The following is a 17,780-nucleotide window of genomic DNA, read 5'->3' as shown; positions in this document are numbered from 1 at the left end:
CACCATTTATTAAATAGGGAATCCTTTCCCCATTTCTTGTTTTTGTCAGGTTTGTCAAAGATCAGATGGCTGTAGATGTGTGGTATTATTTCCGAGGGCTTTGTTCTGTTCCATTGGTCTATATCTCTATTTTGGTACCAGTACCATGCTGTTTTGGTTACTGTAGCCTTGTAGTACAGTTTGAAGATAGGTAGTGTGATGCCTCCAGTTTTGTTCTTTTGGCTTAGGATTGTCTTGGCAATGCTGGCTCTTTTTTTGGTTCCATATGAGCTTTAAAGTAGTTTTTTTCCAATTCTGTGAAGAAAGTCATTGGTGACTTGATGGGGATGGCATTGAATCTATAAATTACCTTGGGCAGTATGGCCATTTTCACAATGTTGATTCTTCCTATTCATGAGCATGGAATGTTCTTCCATGTGTCTGTGTCCTCTTTTATTTCATTGAGCAGTGGTTTGTAGTTCTCCTTGAAGAGGTCCTTCACATCCCTTGTAAGTTGGATTCCTAGGTATTTTATTCTCTTTGAAGCTATTGTGAATGGGAGTTCATTCATGATTTGGCTCTCCGTTTGTCTGTTACTGGTGTATAAGAATGCTTGTGATTTTTGCACATTGATTTTGTATCCTGAGACTGCTGAAGTTGCTTATAAGCTTAAGGAGATTTGGGGCTGAGACAGTGGAGTTTTCTAAATATACAATCATGTCATCTTCAAACAGGGACAATTTGACTCCCTCTTTTCCTAATTGAATACCCTTTCTTTCTTTCTCCTGCCTGATTGCCTGACTCAGCTTTGTTTATTAATCTGGTAAATTTTAAATTCCATAACATGAATGAAATGAATTTATCTTAAAAAAACTATTTTTCTGGAGATTGGGTTTGAAACATTAATAATAGTAATATTTGATCCTGTTTATTATAAGGTTAATTGCAGGGCTTCTAAAATATGACATCGCTGTACAAAACCAAAGCAAGGATGAGGGTATATTGAAATTCCACTGTAATTTTAAGTAAAAATCTATTTTGCAAAATTGCATTAAGCATCTACCAAACCTAGAGTTAAACCTTGGGGCTTTGAGGGATGTAAATCTCACTACTAAGACCTGCGTAGGAAACCTGATGGGCAATTAAAGGGCGGGGGGGAACACATGTTCACAAATAATATAAAGCAGTGATAAGATAGAGCAGAGATGGAATAAAGGAAGTTCATAGGATGGGCTAAGTATGGAATTCTGTAGCTTAGAGATGTAATGGAATTGTGTGAGGAACAGATTACTTTTCAACAAGTCATGCAATCCAAACAATTGTATACTCTCCCTACACACACATGCACAGACGCACACATACGTATATATATCTTTTGAGACAGGGTCTCACTCTGTTTCTCAGGCTGGAGTGCAGTGGCACAATCTCTGCTCACTGCAACCTCTCCTTCTCAGGCTCACACAATTCTCTAGCCTCAGCCTCCCAAGTATTTGGGACTACAGGCATGAGCCACCAATGCCCAGCTAATTTTTGTATTTTTAGTAGAGACGGGGTTTCACTATGTTGCCCAGGCTGGTCTTGAACTCCTGAGCTCGAAGCAATCCACCTGCTTTGGCCTCCCAAAGTGCTGGGATTACAGGCATGAGCCACCATGCCTGGCCTACATATTTTATACAATAATTTTATACCAGAGGATATGTGTGTTTGAGAGGAAATATACAGGGGAGAAAAAAATTGATCCAACTTCTAAGCATTCCTAAATGTTGTCCTTACTAAACACAATGGCTCTAGTGATGAAATTTCATTAAGTTCTTTTTTGCCAAATAAATTACAAAACTAGGGGAAAATATCCTTGCTTCCTTTTTTTTTAAAGAAAAAAAATCTTGTGACCTTCATCTTGTAGATAACAGTGAGTATCTGAATTTCAAAATGTCAAGTTTTGCATGTGGTTAAGCAAAAATAATTTTTGACACAAAAGTTGGAAGGAGTGTAATTGCGACAGGTAGAAATGTCAACTTATTTATGCAAATTCAGCTGAAGATGTACTTTAAGTAAAGGTCAGTACAGTTTATTTGGTTAGTAAAATATGGTTTACTTCTTGAGTTGAGACAAAAGAAATGATGTGAAAGAAGCCAGACACAAAAAGCTACATATTGTATGATTCCATTTGTATGAAATGTCCAGGATAAGCAGATCCATAGGGACAGAAAGTAGGTGGCTGGTGGGGGTCAGGGGGTTGGGAAGAGGGTGGAATACAGAGCGGCTATTAACTGGTACTGGGTTCCCTCTTGGGGTAATGAAAACATTCTGGAATTAGATAATGATAATTGCACAACTTTGTGAATATACTAAAAGCCACTGAATTATAACAAAAATAAATGCACATAAACTTTTAAAAACTCATAAGTTACAAATAGTGTTTATGTATATGATCTGGGGAAAATTATTTTCAAAGAGTCACTTCTAGAATTACTGACATATAGCCAAGTACAGTCTGTAATGCATGCTAACAGACAACTAAGTCAACAATCACAAAATCACCAAACAATTTTAATAACCTCTTTCAACTATATTCCTTAAGTACTCGCAGGGTCTTCTGGCAAGTAAAACAGTAAACAAATAGAATTTTTTAAATCTCCTTTTCTTTCTAACAATGCTATTGAACATTAAAACAGAAAATAACACACAAGAAAGGGAAGGATTATAAGACATTTGAACAATTAGCTTTATAATATAGTTTGAGCATATATGGCCTAAGACTTTATAGTATATGTAATATTTACTGAAATATACTACATACATGGAGAAGAAAAGCTCCAAAATGTTCTGGGAAAAAAAATGTTCTCTCTTTTCCAATTGCCCATTCTTTCAACTCTCAAATTGTTTTGCCTGTCATCAATCACTCCCTCTGAACTTGTTTTTAATCTTTTACCTAAATGTATGTATGTGTTGATCTGTCATATTCCTGGCTCTTCCAAATTTCTTAGGTGCACTCATTCAACAAATATTTCTTGAGGGCACTCTGTATGCCAGGAACTATCCTAGGGCCTGGAGATAAGCTGTGAACCAAAAAGACAAAAATCTCTGACCCCATGCAGTTTACAATTCAGTGAGAGAAGACAGACAACAAACAATATAAATGAGCAAGGCATTGTATTTCTTTCTTTCTTTCTGTTTTTTTTTTTTTTTTTTTTTTTTTTGAGACATGGTATCACTCCGTCTCCCAGACTGGAGTGCAGTGGCATGGTCTTGGCTCACTGCAACCTCCACCTCCCGGGTTCAAGCCATTTTCTGGGGCCTTGGCCTCCCAAGTAGCTGGGATTACAGGCATATGTCACCATGCTTGGCTAATTTTTGTATTTTTAGTAGAGACTGGGTTTCACCATGTTGGCAAGGCTGGTCTCAAACTTCTGACCTCAAGTGATCCACCCGCCTCGGCCTCCAGTGCCGGTATTACAGGTGTGAGCCACCACGCCCGGCCAGGGCATTGTATTTCAATGGTGAATAAGCTCTATTTTTTAAAAAATCAGAGGCCAGGCATGGTGGTGGCTCACTCCTGTAATCCCAGCACTTTGGGAGGCCAAGGTCGGCGAATCATGGGGTCAGGATTTGGAGACCAGCCTGGCCAATATGGTGAAACCTCGTTTCTACTAAAAATGCAAAAAATTAGCTGGGCGTAGTTGTGTGTGCCTGTAATCCCAGCTACTCGGGGGGGGCTGAGGCAGGAGAATTGCTTGAACCTGGGAGGCGGAGGTTGCAGTGAGCCAAGATTGCACCACTGCACTCCAGCCCAGGAGACAGTGAGACTCCATCTAAAAAAAAAAAAAAAAAAAAAATCAGAAAGGGTGCTAGGTAATGTAAGAAGAGGGCAGGAAAGCCTCACTGCCCCAGGTGACATTTGAGCTAGGACTTGAGAGAGGTAAGTTAAGTCATTAGGAATCTGGGAGGCTGGGTACTGTTGTTCACACCTGTAATCCCAACACTTTGGGAGGCCAAGGTGGGAGGATCACTTGAACCCAGGAGTTCAATACTAGCATGAGCAATATCACTGAGACCTCCTCTCTACAAAAACAATTTAAAAATTAGCCGAGCATGATAGCATGTGCCTGTAGTCCCAGCTATTCGGGAGGCTGAGATGGGAGAATCTCTTGAGCTTGGGAGGCAGAGGTTGCAGTGAGCTGAGATCATGCCACTGTACTGCAGCCTGCATGACAGAGCTAGACCCTGTCTACAAACAAAACAAAACAAAAAAAGGAATCTGGGGTATGAACATTCCAGAGGAAGCAACAGCCAGTGCAAAGGCCCTGTGGCAGAAAAGTGCCTCGTATGGCTAAAGAGCAGCAAGGAGGCCAGTGTGACTGAATGCAGTCTCTAGCAAGGGGGTAAGCATTAATAGCAGGCAGGGGGCTCAGAAAGGTAACAAGGAGGGGCCAGATAAGTGAAGCTTTAAAGGCCACTATAAGAACTTTGTCTTTCTCTTGGAGACAGGAGCCAACAGAGTGTTTTGTGCAGAGAGGTAACCTGATCTGATCTGCATATTTCCCAGGCTCACTCTGGCTGTTGTTAGAAATGTACTTAAGAGACAAGAGTGGAAGTCAGGCAACCACTTAGCAGGTGGTATCTGTATGACAACTGGTCATCCAGGTGACAGTCAGCCAGGTGAGGATGATGCTGGTTTAGAACAAGACAATGGCAGAGAACATAATATGTGGTCACATTCTGGATATTTTTAAACAGCGTTATTGAGGTGTAATTTACGCACAATAAAATTCACTTGTTTTAAGTGCACAATTCAATGATTTTTAAACAAATTTACAGAGTTATTCAGCCATTACCACAATCCAATTTCAGAACATTTCCAGTAGGGTCCCTTGTGCCTATCTGTAGTCACTCCTCTTTCCTCCCACCAGCCCCAGGTAACTGCGAATCCACTTTCCATCTGTGTAGATTTGTGGATTTCAGATACTTCACATAAGTGGAGTCATTCAATATGTGGTCTTTTGTGATTGGCTTCTTACATTTAGCAAATGCTTTCAAAGTTCATTTGTGCTACAGCATGTATCATTACTTCATCCCTTTTTATTATGGAACAGTATTTCTTTGAATAACTATACCATATCTTGTTGATCCATTCACGAGTTAGTGGACATTTGGGTTGTTTCCACTTTTTGGCTACTATGAATAGTGCTGCTATGGATGCTCACATATTTCGTGTAAATGTATGGGTTCATTTCTCTTGTGTACACACAAAGCTGTAGAATTGCTGGGATGTATGGTAAATTTATGCTTAACTTCTTTTATTTTTATTTTTAACTGAGTTGTATGTCTACTATGATGCTTAACTTCTTAAGAAACTGCCAAACTGTTTCCCAAAGTGGCTGCACCATTTTATATTCCTGCCAGTAATGTACAAAGATTCTTATTTCTCCACAGCCTCACCAACACTTGTTATTATTATTTTTTTTCTAATTACGGCCATCCAAGTGGCTGTGAAGCAGTTTCTAGTGGTGGGTTTAATTTGCATTTCCCTAAGGACTAACCATGTTAAACATCTTTTCATGTGCACACTGGCACTCCTGTATCTTCTTTGCTCTTCTTTGGTGAAGTGTCTATTCAAATCTCCTGCCCATTTTTAAGTTGGGCTTCTGGATATATATTTGAAATAGAGCCAATATGATTTGCCCCCTGATTGGAAGTATGATATGAAAGAAAGAGAGGAGTTAATGATGACTCCATGTTTCTTTAACTCAAGGTACACAAGAATGGAGTTGCCATTCAAGGGCGCTGGAGAGACGATTGAAAGCTCGATTTTAAACATGTTAAGTTTGAGATGCTCACCAGACATGCAAGTAGAGTTGTCAAGTTGACTGTTAGGTTTCTGGATCTGGAATTCTGAGGGGGAGATGCAAGCCTGAAGATAGACAGCGGGGAGGTCATTAGCATGGAGATGATGTAGGAAGCCATGGAACTAGAGAAGATCACCAAAGAAGTGAATGTAGATAGAGGGAGTCCACGGATTACATTCCAGGACATTCCAGTTAAAAGGTCAGGAAAGAGGAACCAGCAAATGATACTAAAACAGAGTGACCAGTGACAGGGAAAACCAATGAGAGTGTAACCTACTGCAAGCCACATGGAAATGTTCTCAAGAAGGAAGCAAGCATGTCAAATGCTGTAGACAGGATTCAAGGCTGAGAATTGTCCCCTGAATTTAGCGACATAGAGGGTGGAGCTCATTGGTGACCGAGACAATCTGAGAGATCCATGTTAGGTTCCATGCTAGGAACTCAGGCGTTTCATCCAAAAGTATAAGCAGGAAGGCAGACTTCATAGGGCCAGCTGCTGTGGACAGTTAATATGCAGTTGATTGCTGAGGACTTGGTGAAAAATGTAGATTTGGATTCAGTAGGTCTGGGATACGGCCCTTGTTTTGGTATTTTCTCCCAGGTGATGCTGATGCCATTGATCTCAGGGCCTCAATATGAAGGGCGAGAGTGCAGGGCTGATTTCATTTGTGGTTATTACAATTCTTTTCTGAGTATAGCTCTCACTGGGAATGAAAATGTCAACTGTTTGGGGTTGATTCTAGAGGATTTTTTATTTTCCAGGGGTTTAATATCATTGATAGTTCAGCTCAGATCTGTGGCTTGAGAAATGGGGAAGAAACACAAGGACCGATGATTTGGGATCCCCGCTGAGCCCTGTGAGCTGTGTGAAAGCCAGTTTTATGCAGAACCGCAAATGCTGAGCCCAGGAAACTGCCCTGACAACTTTGAAGGCATTGGGAGACTCACTCTTTATCTGTCAGTGATGTGGCTGGGGCCTCTGGAAAGCCCCCTTTGAGAAAGACTACCATTACAAGCATGAGTAAATTGGGACTAAGGTTCAGAATGACTCACCGAGATAAATATCCAATAGAGACCCTCTCTCCAATATCTTCCTTCCATTCATCTGATTTTTTTGGGTAACAGCTTTATTGATATTATTTATACTATACAATTCACTCATTTAAAGGGTACAATTCAGTGATGTTTAGCATGTGCATCCATCACCACCATCAATTTTAGAACATTTTTAGCACCCCCAAAAAGAACCCCCCATACCCTTTTTTTTTGAGACAGAGTTTCCCTCTGTCACCCAGGCTGGAGTGCAGTTGCATGATCTCAGCTCACTGCAACATCTGCTTCCCGGGTTCAAGCAATTCTTGTGCCTCAGCTTCCCAGGTAGCTGGGACTACAGGTGCGCACCACCACGCTGGCTAATTTTTATATTTTTAGTAGAGACAGGGTTTCACCATGTTGATCAGGCTGGTCTCAAACTCCTGACCTCAGATGATCCATCCACCTCAGCCTCCCAAAGTGCTGGGATTAAAGACCTGAGCCACCACATTCAGCCTCATTTTTAAATGTTCATAAAAATCCACTAAGTCATCTGGAAACTTTCTGCTGAGCAATTTGTGAGATTTCACAAAGATGGGGGACAAAAGCCCATCTGCTGAAAGAAAACAAAACTGAAGGAATAGAAATCTTCAGTCTGAAAAGATAAGACAAAACGAGATGGCCTGGTGGACTCATAAATACCAACACACAGTCCATGTAAAATCTTCAAGTCCTTTTCTGCTAGACATGGGTGAACTTTGACTTTTAGCTCTTCCCAACTGACACGCACATGAAGTCACACGCCATGGGGAAGAGCTATGTGGGAAACTGTTGGACAAGTGCCTGACTGTGCTGTGGTTAGAAAAAAAAATAACAACAAAAACTGAAACTGGTTTTGCAGCTCTGTCTTCAATCATTCACAGAGAGGCGCATTAGGTGGAATCCAGCCAGATGACTCAGGGCCTCACAGGCACCTTGGAAATTTCTGAATTTTTTGTTTCAGTCTACAAAGGGGAATTTCGTGAGTTACGACATCACTCTGAAGCTGTAAAAGTAGCTGTTGGGGAGCTACCTGTATCTAGGTTGACCTGCATTTCAAAAGTGAATATGGTATATTCCAGAAACAAAAAGTAAAGAAGTTTTTGAATGGGTGAAGTTTTAACTTGCTTATTAATTGGATATGTAACTTCACCATGGTTGTTTTAGATTTTTTAAAAAAATTTGCCACCATTTGAAAAAGATTAATGACTAATTGGAACCTACCCCTATTTGTATCTCATTTACATTTTAAGAGAAAGCAGGAGTATGTCTGACAAATTAATTTTAATACTATTTTTGACTCTGTCCAGGAGTGTACTTACAATAACTTAACAAAGGATTCTAAATAACTATTTTTTCATAATTGATTGTTATTTCCCTAGATCATACAGGCAGAACATGAAAATAGAAAGGCCCTATATTTGGCGGGGCATGGTGGCTAACATCTGTAATGCCAGCACTTTGGGAGGCTGAAGCAGGTGGATCACATGAGGCCAGGAGTTCAAGACCAGCCTGGGCAACATGGTGAAACCCCATCTCTACTAAAAAAAAAAATACAAAAAATTAGCCAGGCACGGTGGTGCATGCCTGTAATCCCAGCTACTGGGAAGGCTGAAGCACGAGAATCACTTGAACCTGGAAAGCAGAGGTTGCAGTGAGCCAAGATTGCACCACTGAACTCCAGCCTGGGTGACAGAGTGAGACTCTGTCTCAAAAAAAAAAAAAAAAAAGAAAAGAAAGACCCTATATTTTATAGGAAATGATACTTGAAACTGCATTTATATATTTATAGTCTTCAAATTCATAAAAATATATAAACATGTAAATATCCCTTAAAAAGCAACATGTTCTTATACTTTCAAATTTCAGTATTTTAAAAATTACTTACTTTTCAGAAAACTGGATAAACCACATGGATGCCATGAGAAGTGTCAGGAGAGCCAGCAATCCTAGCCAGGTGGTTCCTCCCAATCTCTCCATCATGGGGAGGAGTGCACAGTACTGGGGAAAGGTGGGATCCATACACCACATGCTCCCATCATTGAAAGAACAAACCACAATTATAAAATAGCAGGACCTTGCCTGGAATTAATAGGAAGCCCGCTGTTATTTCTAGAAGCAATCTGACATGCAAAACAAACAAAACCTACCTACTTTGTTATGAGTTAGTCCTGGCTTTGTCTCTGTGTACCCTTGGGCAAGTAACTTAATCTCTCTCAGCCTTAGTTTCCTCACCTCTAAAATGCTGTGTAGCAGGGTAGTTGTGAAGACTAAAGGAGATGCTGTACATAAAGTGCCAATAATCTAGCAAATATGGTGCTGGAACAGATTTTCCCATTTCCTCTGCCTCGCCATCTTCCTCTCAAGATTTGCCCTAAGGGTCATGGGCTCTATGAAACTTTCCCTGACCCTCCCACACTGGGTTTGTTGATCCTCTGGGGTCCTCTGCACCCCTTTCCAGTGGGTGTCTCTCTCAAAGCTCTTAAAAGGTAAAATGATTGCTGGCTGCATAGCATGGCACTTCCCCAGCATTTTGTGGGGCTCGAGGCCTGGGACAGTGTCTTAATCATCATTTTGCCCTCAGCACCTGGCAAAGTGAAAGCAATGTGCAATCATGAACACAGAGCATTTCTGACGATGCATGGTAACATTTGTGGAGACCTATTTTTTTTTTTTTTTTTTTTTTTTAGATGGGGTCTGTCTCTGTCACCCATGCTGGAGTGCAGTGGTGCAATCATGGCTCACTGCACCTTAACCTCCTGGGCTCAGGTGATCCACCTCAGTCTCCTGGGTAGCTGACACTACAGGTGCACACCAGCACACCTGGCTAATATCTGTATTTTTTGTAGAGACGAGGCTCAGACTGATCTCCAACTCCTGGGCTCAAGTGGTCCTCCCACCTTGACCTCTCAAAGTGTTGGGATTACAGATGTAAGACACCATGTGTGGCCGGGAATCCCAGTTTTAAATAATAATGCAAATGGGACTATATGAGGTTGTCATCTGGTCTCCCTTCTGAATGTGGGGCTCTCCTGAAAGCCTAGGTACTTACAGCATCTGAGAGATACAAAAGTAACTACTTTAGTAAAATATTTTGTATTTACAGGGAAGTTATAAGTAACAAAGCAATCTGACCCAGAAGATGAATGCCCAGCCCTTGCCAAAGCAGTGGAGCACTGCCAGCTGCAGGCTTCCTGACTGGTATTTAGAATGGTAGTGGCGAATGAAAGGAGCCTCTCATCACAGGAAGTGCTCTGGGAAGAGACAGAGCTCCAATTGTATCCAACTTTTTATCTCAAAAAAGTAACACAGACAAAAGGAAAGCAATGTGGGAAAATCCATCAAGAGTCAAGAGAGCGCTCCTACATTCAGGTATAACAACTGGTGTTTATGCCCTATGCAGGGACGCCCAGTAACCATAGCAACCAGGGTATAGGATAGCAATCCAGTGCTGAATTTCTGCATTGTCTATTATTGTTTATTATGGGTCATGGGTAGGGAATTTGGGATTTAGTGTATTTTATGAAACATCCATTTGCAAAGTTGTCAAGGATTTTGCTGACTATAAGGATTCAGGGAGCCCAGTCTCTGTGTACTCTTGCTTGAAGCCAGTTATGTGACATTTGGACCACTGCCAATGGTCACCTGTTGTCCCTGCATGCATCCCTGCTTCCTTCCCTGTCTAATTCAACGTAACAGCCAGAGTGATCCTTCCTAAAGGGTGTTAAATCTCATCACCACAAACTCCCCAGCTTCAGTGGCTTCCCATCATGCTTTAAGAAACTCCCTAAATCCTTACCATGGCTGACCGACAAGAGCCCTCATGATGGCCTCTTTGACTGCATCTCTCATCCTTGTTCCGCTTGCTCACTGTGAGTTAGCTGCCATGGACTCTTGCTGGAACTTGACTGCATCAGGCACTCTCCTGCCTCAGGGCCTCCCATTTGCTGTTTCTGTAAAAGTGATTTTAAATTAAAGAGTCTTGTCCAGGCACGGTAACTCATGCTTGTAATACCAGCACTTTGGGAGGCTGAGCACTTTAGGAGGATCGCTTGAGCCCAGGAGTTCAAAACCAGCCTGGCAACATGACGAAACTTTGTCTCCACAAAAAATACAAAAATTAGCTGGGCATAGTGGCACGTGCCTGCAGTCCCAGCTACTCAAGGGAGTGGGGATGCTGAGGTTGGAGGATCACATGAGCCCGGGAGGTTGAGGCTGCAGTGAGCTGAGATGGCACCACTGCACTCCAGCCTTAGTGACAGAGTGAGAACGTGTCTATTACAAAAACAAACAAACAAAAAACTTTACCCTGCAGTCAATTTTAAAGAAAGTCCTTTCTTTTTAGGGGAAAGGACATAGGATGTGAAAGAATTGCCTATAGGCAGCAAATGTAATGCTGTCTCATTAACCAAAAGAAAAACACACACATTACTATTTTCCTATCTTGAGTTGCAAAACTCACTAATTAAAGATGAAATGAAATGAGGAAGACCATGCAGATTTTTTTTTTTTTTTTTAGGCAGAGTTTTGCCCTTGTCGCCCAGGCTGGAGTGCAATGGTGCGATCTCAGCTCACCACAACCTCTGCCTCCTGGGTTTAAGCAATTCTCCTGCCTTAGCCTCCCGAGTAGCTAGGGTTACAGACACCCACCATCATGCCCAGCTAATTTTTGTATTTTTAGTAGAGACGGGGTTTCAGCATGTTGGTCAGGCTGGTCTTGATCTCCTGACCCCAGGCGATCCACCCGCCTCAGCCTCCCAAAATGCTGGAATTACAAGCATGAGCCACTGTGCCTGGCCAGACCACGCAGATTTTTATATTTTGGAGAATAAGGAAATTTCCATTTCAAGTACTTTTATTTGTTTGAACATTTAGTTTACCAAATTCCAATATAAATAAAAACTACACACATATACACAAACCCCCAAAGCAAAACATAAACACTGACTTGAACTAATCAAATTTGGTTTTTATGTGCTGTGCTCTTTCGTAACCACTGAATAGTTCTGCAGATCATTCCAAGTCATATGAAACCACACTTTGTGAAACTTTAAGTTTTAGATGACCTTGCAAGTTAAGAACTAAACATGTTGCATTACAAAAAGCAGCCCTGGGAAGACACGGGGAGAAAGTATATCAAAATAGATTTCACACTTGATGGCATTGAACTGACTCTTCCAAATTATTTGAAAATACAACCGTATTTTACTTTTATGCATGTTTTGGAGAATTCTGTCAGGCAGGTAAAGTGTACATACAGTTAGGCCTTCAGAGCTCCAACAAAGGAAGAGAGTTAGGAGAAAAAAACTGGTGAAAAAGTGAAATGTGTAGGTTTGCAGAGACCGCCAAAGTAAACTTTTTAAAACTATAAAACAATGGACATTCTATGAGTTTTTTAAGGAAAAAAAATCAGCCATAATCACATAGAAGGCTTGTTGTATTCAAACAATTATATGAACTGGTTAAACACTGTTTGCAAAGGCCTCAAAGAGGTAATTTTGTCTTCAATTCATTTATTAGATAAATACTTGCCTGTTTCTACCAAAGGCTAAGGCGATGGGCTTCCTCTGACAGACTAATGACCATTAATGTCCATCTCAAGGACACTTGTCCTTGAGAACATGAAGACTCCTGACATCAGAAACTAAGCATCCTGGAGTTTATATATCCCCAAAAACCTGTTCACAGGGAAAACAAACAAACAAAAACAAAACAAAACAAAACAAAACAAAAATAACTCCTTCAACTAAGCAAGAGGGTTCCAAACAAAATTCTAACTGTGGGATGAGTTCCACGGTGACTTTTGTGGTTGAAGGGAGACCTGTAAATGGGAAAAGAGAGGGGAAAAGAATGAAGATCTAGTCACCCAGTGTTGGAGTCTAAACACATTCTTCATTTCATCCCCGACCTCCAGGAATACATTTCTCAGAAGTCGATATTGAGCCAGTCTCAGTGAGTCTGGAGGAAGAAAATCTGGGCTCTGTCTGAATTGGTACTATTTATGGTTGTGTCACTTGGGCATGTCACCACACCTCTGTGGACCTGTTTCCTCATTCATGAAGTGCCTGGAATAACACTCTTGTCTTAAAGCTGTAAAAAGGATCAAATGAGAGCCTATTTCTGAGTAGTTCTCAACTCTGACTGCATCTTAAAATAACTTGAGGAATGAAAAAAGAAATGTTGATGCCTGAGTCCCATCTCATTGGTTCCAACTGAATTGTTCTAGGGTGGGGTCTCAGCACCAGTGGGTTTTCAAAGCTTCCCAGATGACTCTAATATGCAGTCACTGCTGAGAGTCACAGGCCTACTGCTAAAGCAGCTCTTCTCAAACTATCCCATCCTGGAAGATTACCTGGGGATCCTAACAAAATGCAGATTCAGATTCAATGGTGTGAGGCCTGGGATGCATTTCCCATGGGCTCCCAGTTTATGCTGGGCTGTTCTCACCCACACTCTGTCTACAGTAAGGTATTAAATGGCCACAAGGCACAATACAAATAGTCATCCACTCCCTCTCCCCAAACTGTAACTTTTAGGGATGGTGGTGTCAGCTTCAGGAACAACTTTCTTTCCTCCTTCTTCTGTTTTAGAGAGTAGTGTGTATAAGATTTTTAAAAGCACAAAAGGGTTGTACAAATAAAAGGTATCAATCACTCAGGTTATCTGTTAAGAGAACACTCATTTACAGTTAAAAGCACACCCACTTGCTGTGGTACCACTGCTCCCCACATTCGTTACAAATTACGTAAGTCATCATTTGTTCATCTGGGTTTGAATTCCGCACCCAGCTGGGAAGGAAAAGTGTTCCTCTGTCAATTACAGTGACTTTGCAATTGTATTTCTCACAGCGTCTGCATTTTATTTTATTTGTCTGTGTGCCATCAATTACTTGGGGAAGGTAATGTTCCTGGATACAAGATTCCGTGTAGGAGGCTCTCAACTGCTTCAGTTCCTTGTTTGCCATCTCCATGACAGTCATTTCAGCAAATTCTCGTGGAGACATGGTACCAGAGAGCAAGTTTTGCTGTAAGTGAGAATTTTTGGGGTTCTTCAAATTGGCAACTTTGCTTCTGATGCAAGTTTTATATTTTTTGATATTCTTTGAATAAAGGGTAAAAACATGCTCTTCAATTTCTCTTGCAAAGTTCTGCCACAAATCAGCTTTGGGTTGATCTGCAGAAGAACTAGTTAAAGCTGCGTAAAGAAGCTCTATGCATTTAGTTCTCATGGGTGTTGTGGGATCTAGCAACTCACTCAATCTCTTACCAGTGGATTCAGGGCCACCATCCCCAAAATGCTCTTTCTTAGGTTTCAGTTGAATGGCTCTATTTTCAGGCACAATCATTTCACTGAGTTTTGCAACATTTTGGGAAGACAGAGAATTCGAGCTGCAGATGCCCAGTGTCTCATCATGACTTGGGTCATGAGAAGGTCCTGAATTTTCTTCATTACCCCTCACAGGAAATAATTTAGGGCTGTTCCTAGCTTTGGAGTGAGTCTCTTTATAAACAGCTTTCCACTTTGACAGCAAACACTTGGCTTTGTTTTTCAAAGTCACAGAGGGGCAGTTTTTGAGGACTCTGTACACAGCTCTGACCACATCTGTCTCCTGGAGATGCTCCTTAGTCACATAAATTGTTTCTAGCTCAGTAAGGTGGTTGCCAAGATCCTCAAAATTCCTTTTGGACATCAGTTGCTCAATAAGGGAGGCTCTGGCAGCTATCTGGTTCTTGTCAGACATCTTTACAGCTGCAAAGAAAAAAGAGGTTTCAGTTTTCTTAAGTTTGCCTTTGCTAGTTGCAGCTTCTGGATACAAAAATAGCAGTTTCTGTCAGTTACCTAGGCAATGTTTTCTGAAGGAGTCATGTAATACAAATGTATGTGACACACTAGAAAATGGAGTCTTTCAGGTGGTATGGTTTACTCTCAAGAGTTTAATTCCTACTAGTGAAAAACAAACAAACAGTATTGCAGAGCCTCTACATAACATCTGCTTAAGAGGCTCGCCAGGGGATCTGCTATAGCTTTTCCATCTCCAATTTTACAAATCAATGATCTTTCTAGAGCAGTCAATCCATGTGGGTGGAATCCGGTGGTCATGCTGGAGATGAAATCATGCCAGTGTCAGCATCAATATGGCAATGCTGAACAGTGCTAGACAATTTTTCCCCAGAGTCAGCTATATAATTGAACTACTTGTTCATTTCATAATCTTTAAAGTGGTACTCTTCTGAATATAAGAGAGTAAGAAACAAGACAGAAAGGGTTTGCTAATGTCTCAAGCAATCTAAAGAAACTGTGAGACAGCACAGGTTGAAAAGCAGCTACAGCTACGTCTGCAGGTCCCAAAAGCCAACAGGCTACACTGTGCTGCCTCAGGAGTCTCCTGAACAAGGGAAAGGTTCAGATTCAATGATCCAGATGATTTATGACTTTAGACTAACTGGTTCCTACATTTTGGTTTTGTTAATTTTTAAAAAACTTTTAAGTGTAAAAAGTTGCTCAATGATTATGTCTGTCTGAATCTCATCCTAGGCAGGCAAATGTTTACTTTATCTAAGCAGTCTACCTTTTTCCCTCCACATAATGTACATAATCTTGTCTATATAATACCCTTGGATCTATATTTATCTGTCTGGTCTAGATGTGAACATAAGCATCTTGATGGCAGGGACTGTGTCTTTTGAAAAATCCATGGGCTCTGTTTTATAGCACTTGATATTAAATAATCACCACTGAACATACACAGGCTAAGAACACTGAAGTGTTTAGAGAGAGAATTCACGCAATCTTCCCAGACACCATCTGACAAGTGACATAAAACATAATGACCTTTTAGTAATTCTACTTCCATAAATTTACTTTAAGGAAATGAGAGATGTGGAGACCACATATGTAAGAATTTTTTTCTAAGGAGAAATTGGAAGGACCTCAAATGGTTAAATGGAGAATGGTTAAAAATATGGCACACTCCTTAGATACAATAATATAACCATTTAAAATCATGTATTTAGATATTTAATGACATAGAAAAATGGTCATAAAGTTAGGTGAAAAACAATCAAGATGTAAAACTATATAAAAGATTAAACAGTTATCATAAGGGCTGGGCGTGGTGGCTCACGCCTGTAATCCCAGCACTTTGGGAGGCCAGATCACGAGGTCAGGAGATTGAGAACATCCTGGCTAACATGGTGAAACCCCGTCTCTACTAAAAATACAAAAAATTAGCTGGGAGTGGTGGCAGGCACCTGTAGTCCTAGCTACTTGGGAGGTTGAAGCAGGAGAATGGCATGAACCTGGGAGGCGGAGTTTGCAGTGAGCCAAGATCGTGCCACTGTACTCCAGCCTGGGCGACACAGCAAGAGTCTGTCTAAAAAAATAAAATAAAATAAATAAATAAACCAGTTATCACGACCCAGCAGATCCAAGAGAAATGAAAACATATGTCCATGCAAAAACTTGTACACAAATGTTCATAGCAGTAGTATTCACAATAGCCAAAAATGGGAAATAATCGAAATGTCTGTCAACTGATGAATGGATAAATAAAATGTGATTTATCCACACAACAGAATATTATTCTGCCATGAAAAGGAATGAAGTATTGATACAGGTTACAACATGGATGAACCTTGAAAACATTATGCTAAGCGGAAGAAGCCAGACAGAAAAGACCACATATTGCATGATTTTATTTACATGAAATGTCCAAAACAGGCAAATCTATAGAGACAGAAAATAGATTAGTTGTTGACTAGGTAGGGTGGGGCAGAAAGGCAGCAGGGTGAAGAAGGAGGAGCAGCTGATAAAGTTCAGGGATTTTCTTGGGGAGTGGTGGCACAAATAAATCTTCTAAAAGTTGATTTATTTGTGGTGATGGGTTATACAACTGAGTATACTAAAAAACGCTGAATTGTACACTTTAGGTGAATTGTATGATGTGTGAACTACATCTGAATAAAGTTGTTATTTAAAAATAGAATCTGATCCAAATTTTATTTAAGAATTACCTGTGAAAAGACTGAAAAGAGTTACACAAAATTTTAAAGAGGGGCATTTTCTGAATGGTAAGATTTTAGGTAATTTTCATTTGTTCTTTTCCTCTTCTGTATTTTCTGTGATGAGCGTGTATTGTTTTCATAATCAGAAAAGTTATTGGTCTAATGTAATTTCATGATAAACTACATACATTTAAGATCTACCTACTGAAAAATGGTATGAGCAATGAATCAATCACCTTCTACCTACTTTCCCTCTGGAATGAGAATGTACTTAACACTACTGAACTGTATACTTAAAAGGGCTTAAGACAGGCTGGCCGTGGTGGCTCACACCTGCAATCCCGGCACTTTGGGAGGCCAAGGCGAGTGGATCACGAGGTCAAGAGATCGAGCCCATCCTGACCAACACAGTGAAACCTCATCTCTACTAAAAATACAAAAAGTTAGCTGGGCGTGGTGGTGCACACCTGTAGTCCCAGCTACTCGGAAGGCTGTGGCAGGAGAATTGCTTGAACTCGGGAGGCGGAGGTTATGGTAAGCTGAGATCATGCCACTGCACTCCAACCTGGTGACAGAGCAAGACTCTGTCAAAAAAAAAGGGGGGGGGGGCTTAAGACAGTTAATTTTATGTTTTGTATATTTTATCACAATTAAAAATTTTTAAAGAAATATAAAGGTCAATAAAAGAACATATAAAATGAAGAGCAAAGTGCTTTTTGGTTGTTTATACATAAATACATTAACTTTTGTCGGTAAGACAAATTACTGCTTTCACTCTACTGAAACCCCGAAGTTATAATTACAATTCCCTTTAAGAATCACCTTGAGGCCGGGCGCGGTGGCTCAAGCCTGTAATCCCAGCACTTTGGGAGGCCGAGAC

The 17,780-nt window shown here is 40.7% G+C and overlaps 1 protein-coding gene and 1 long non-coding RNA gene across 4 annotated transcripts in view; both read right to left on the bottom strand.

Moving 5' to 3' along the window:
* Positions 1-6,920: 6,920 nt before the first annotated feature.
* Positions 6,921-11,088, bottom strand: LOC105523111. The gene is made up of 3 exons (XR_001003539.1): positions 10,696-11,088; positions 8,439-9,483; positions 6,921-7,329 (listed from the first exon to the last, which is right to left on the bottom strand). It is a non-coding gene; the product is annotated as an uncharacterized LOC105523111 (long non-coding RNA).
* A 645-nt stretch (positions 11,089-11,733) lies between these two features.
* TCEANC (transcription elongation factor A (SII) N-terminal and central domain containing) overlaps positions 11,734-17,780 on the bottom strand; it is a 12,258-nt gene continuing 6,211 nt past the window's right edge. Inside the window, exons 3-4 of one of the 3 annotated variants that reach the window (XM_011957831.1) lie at positions 17,368-17,484; positions 11,734-14,645 (exon numbers count right to left, since the gene is read on the bottom strand). In XM_011957831.1, the coding sequence (XP_011813221.1) occupies positions 13,585-14,645; positions 17,368-17,449 (1,143 nt within the window). In that variant the 5' untranslated portion in view covers positions 17,450-17,484 and the 3' untranslated portion in view covers positions 11,734-13,584. Of the gene's footprint in view, positions 14,646-16,147; positions 16,156-17,367; positions 17,485-17,780 lie in introns of all 3 variants that reach the window. The other 2 variants (XM_011957833.1, XM_011957832.1) reach the window with 2 other exon arrangements.

This window comes from Colobus angolensis, unplaced genomic scaffold, assembly GCF_000951035.1.
Source record: "Colobus angolensis palliatus isolate OR3802 unplaced genomic scaffold, Cang.pa_1.0 Scaffold450, whole genome shotgun sequence".
Taxonomy (NCBI): Eukaryota; Metazoa; Chordata; class Mammalia; order Primates; family Cercopithecidae; genus Colobus; species Colobus angolensis.
The sequence above is the reverse complement of the archived record's forward strand: the minus strand, read 5'-3'. Positions and strand labels throughout refer to the sequence as shown.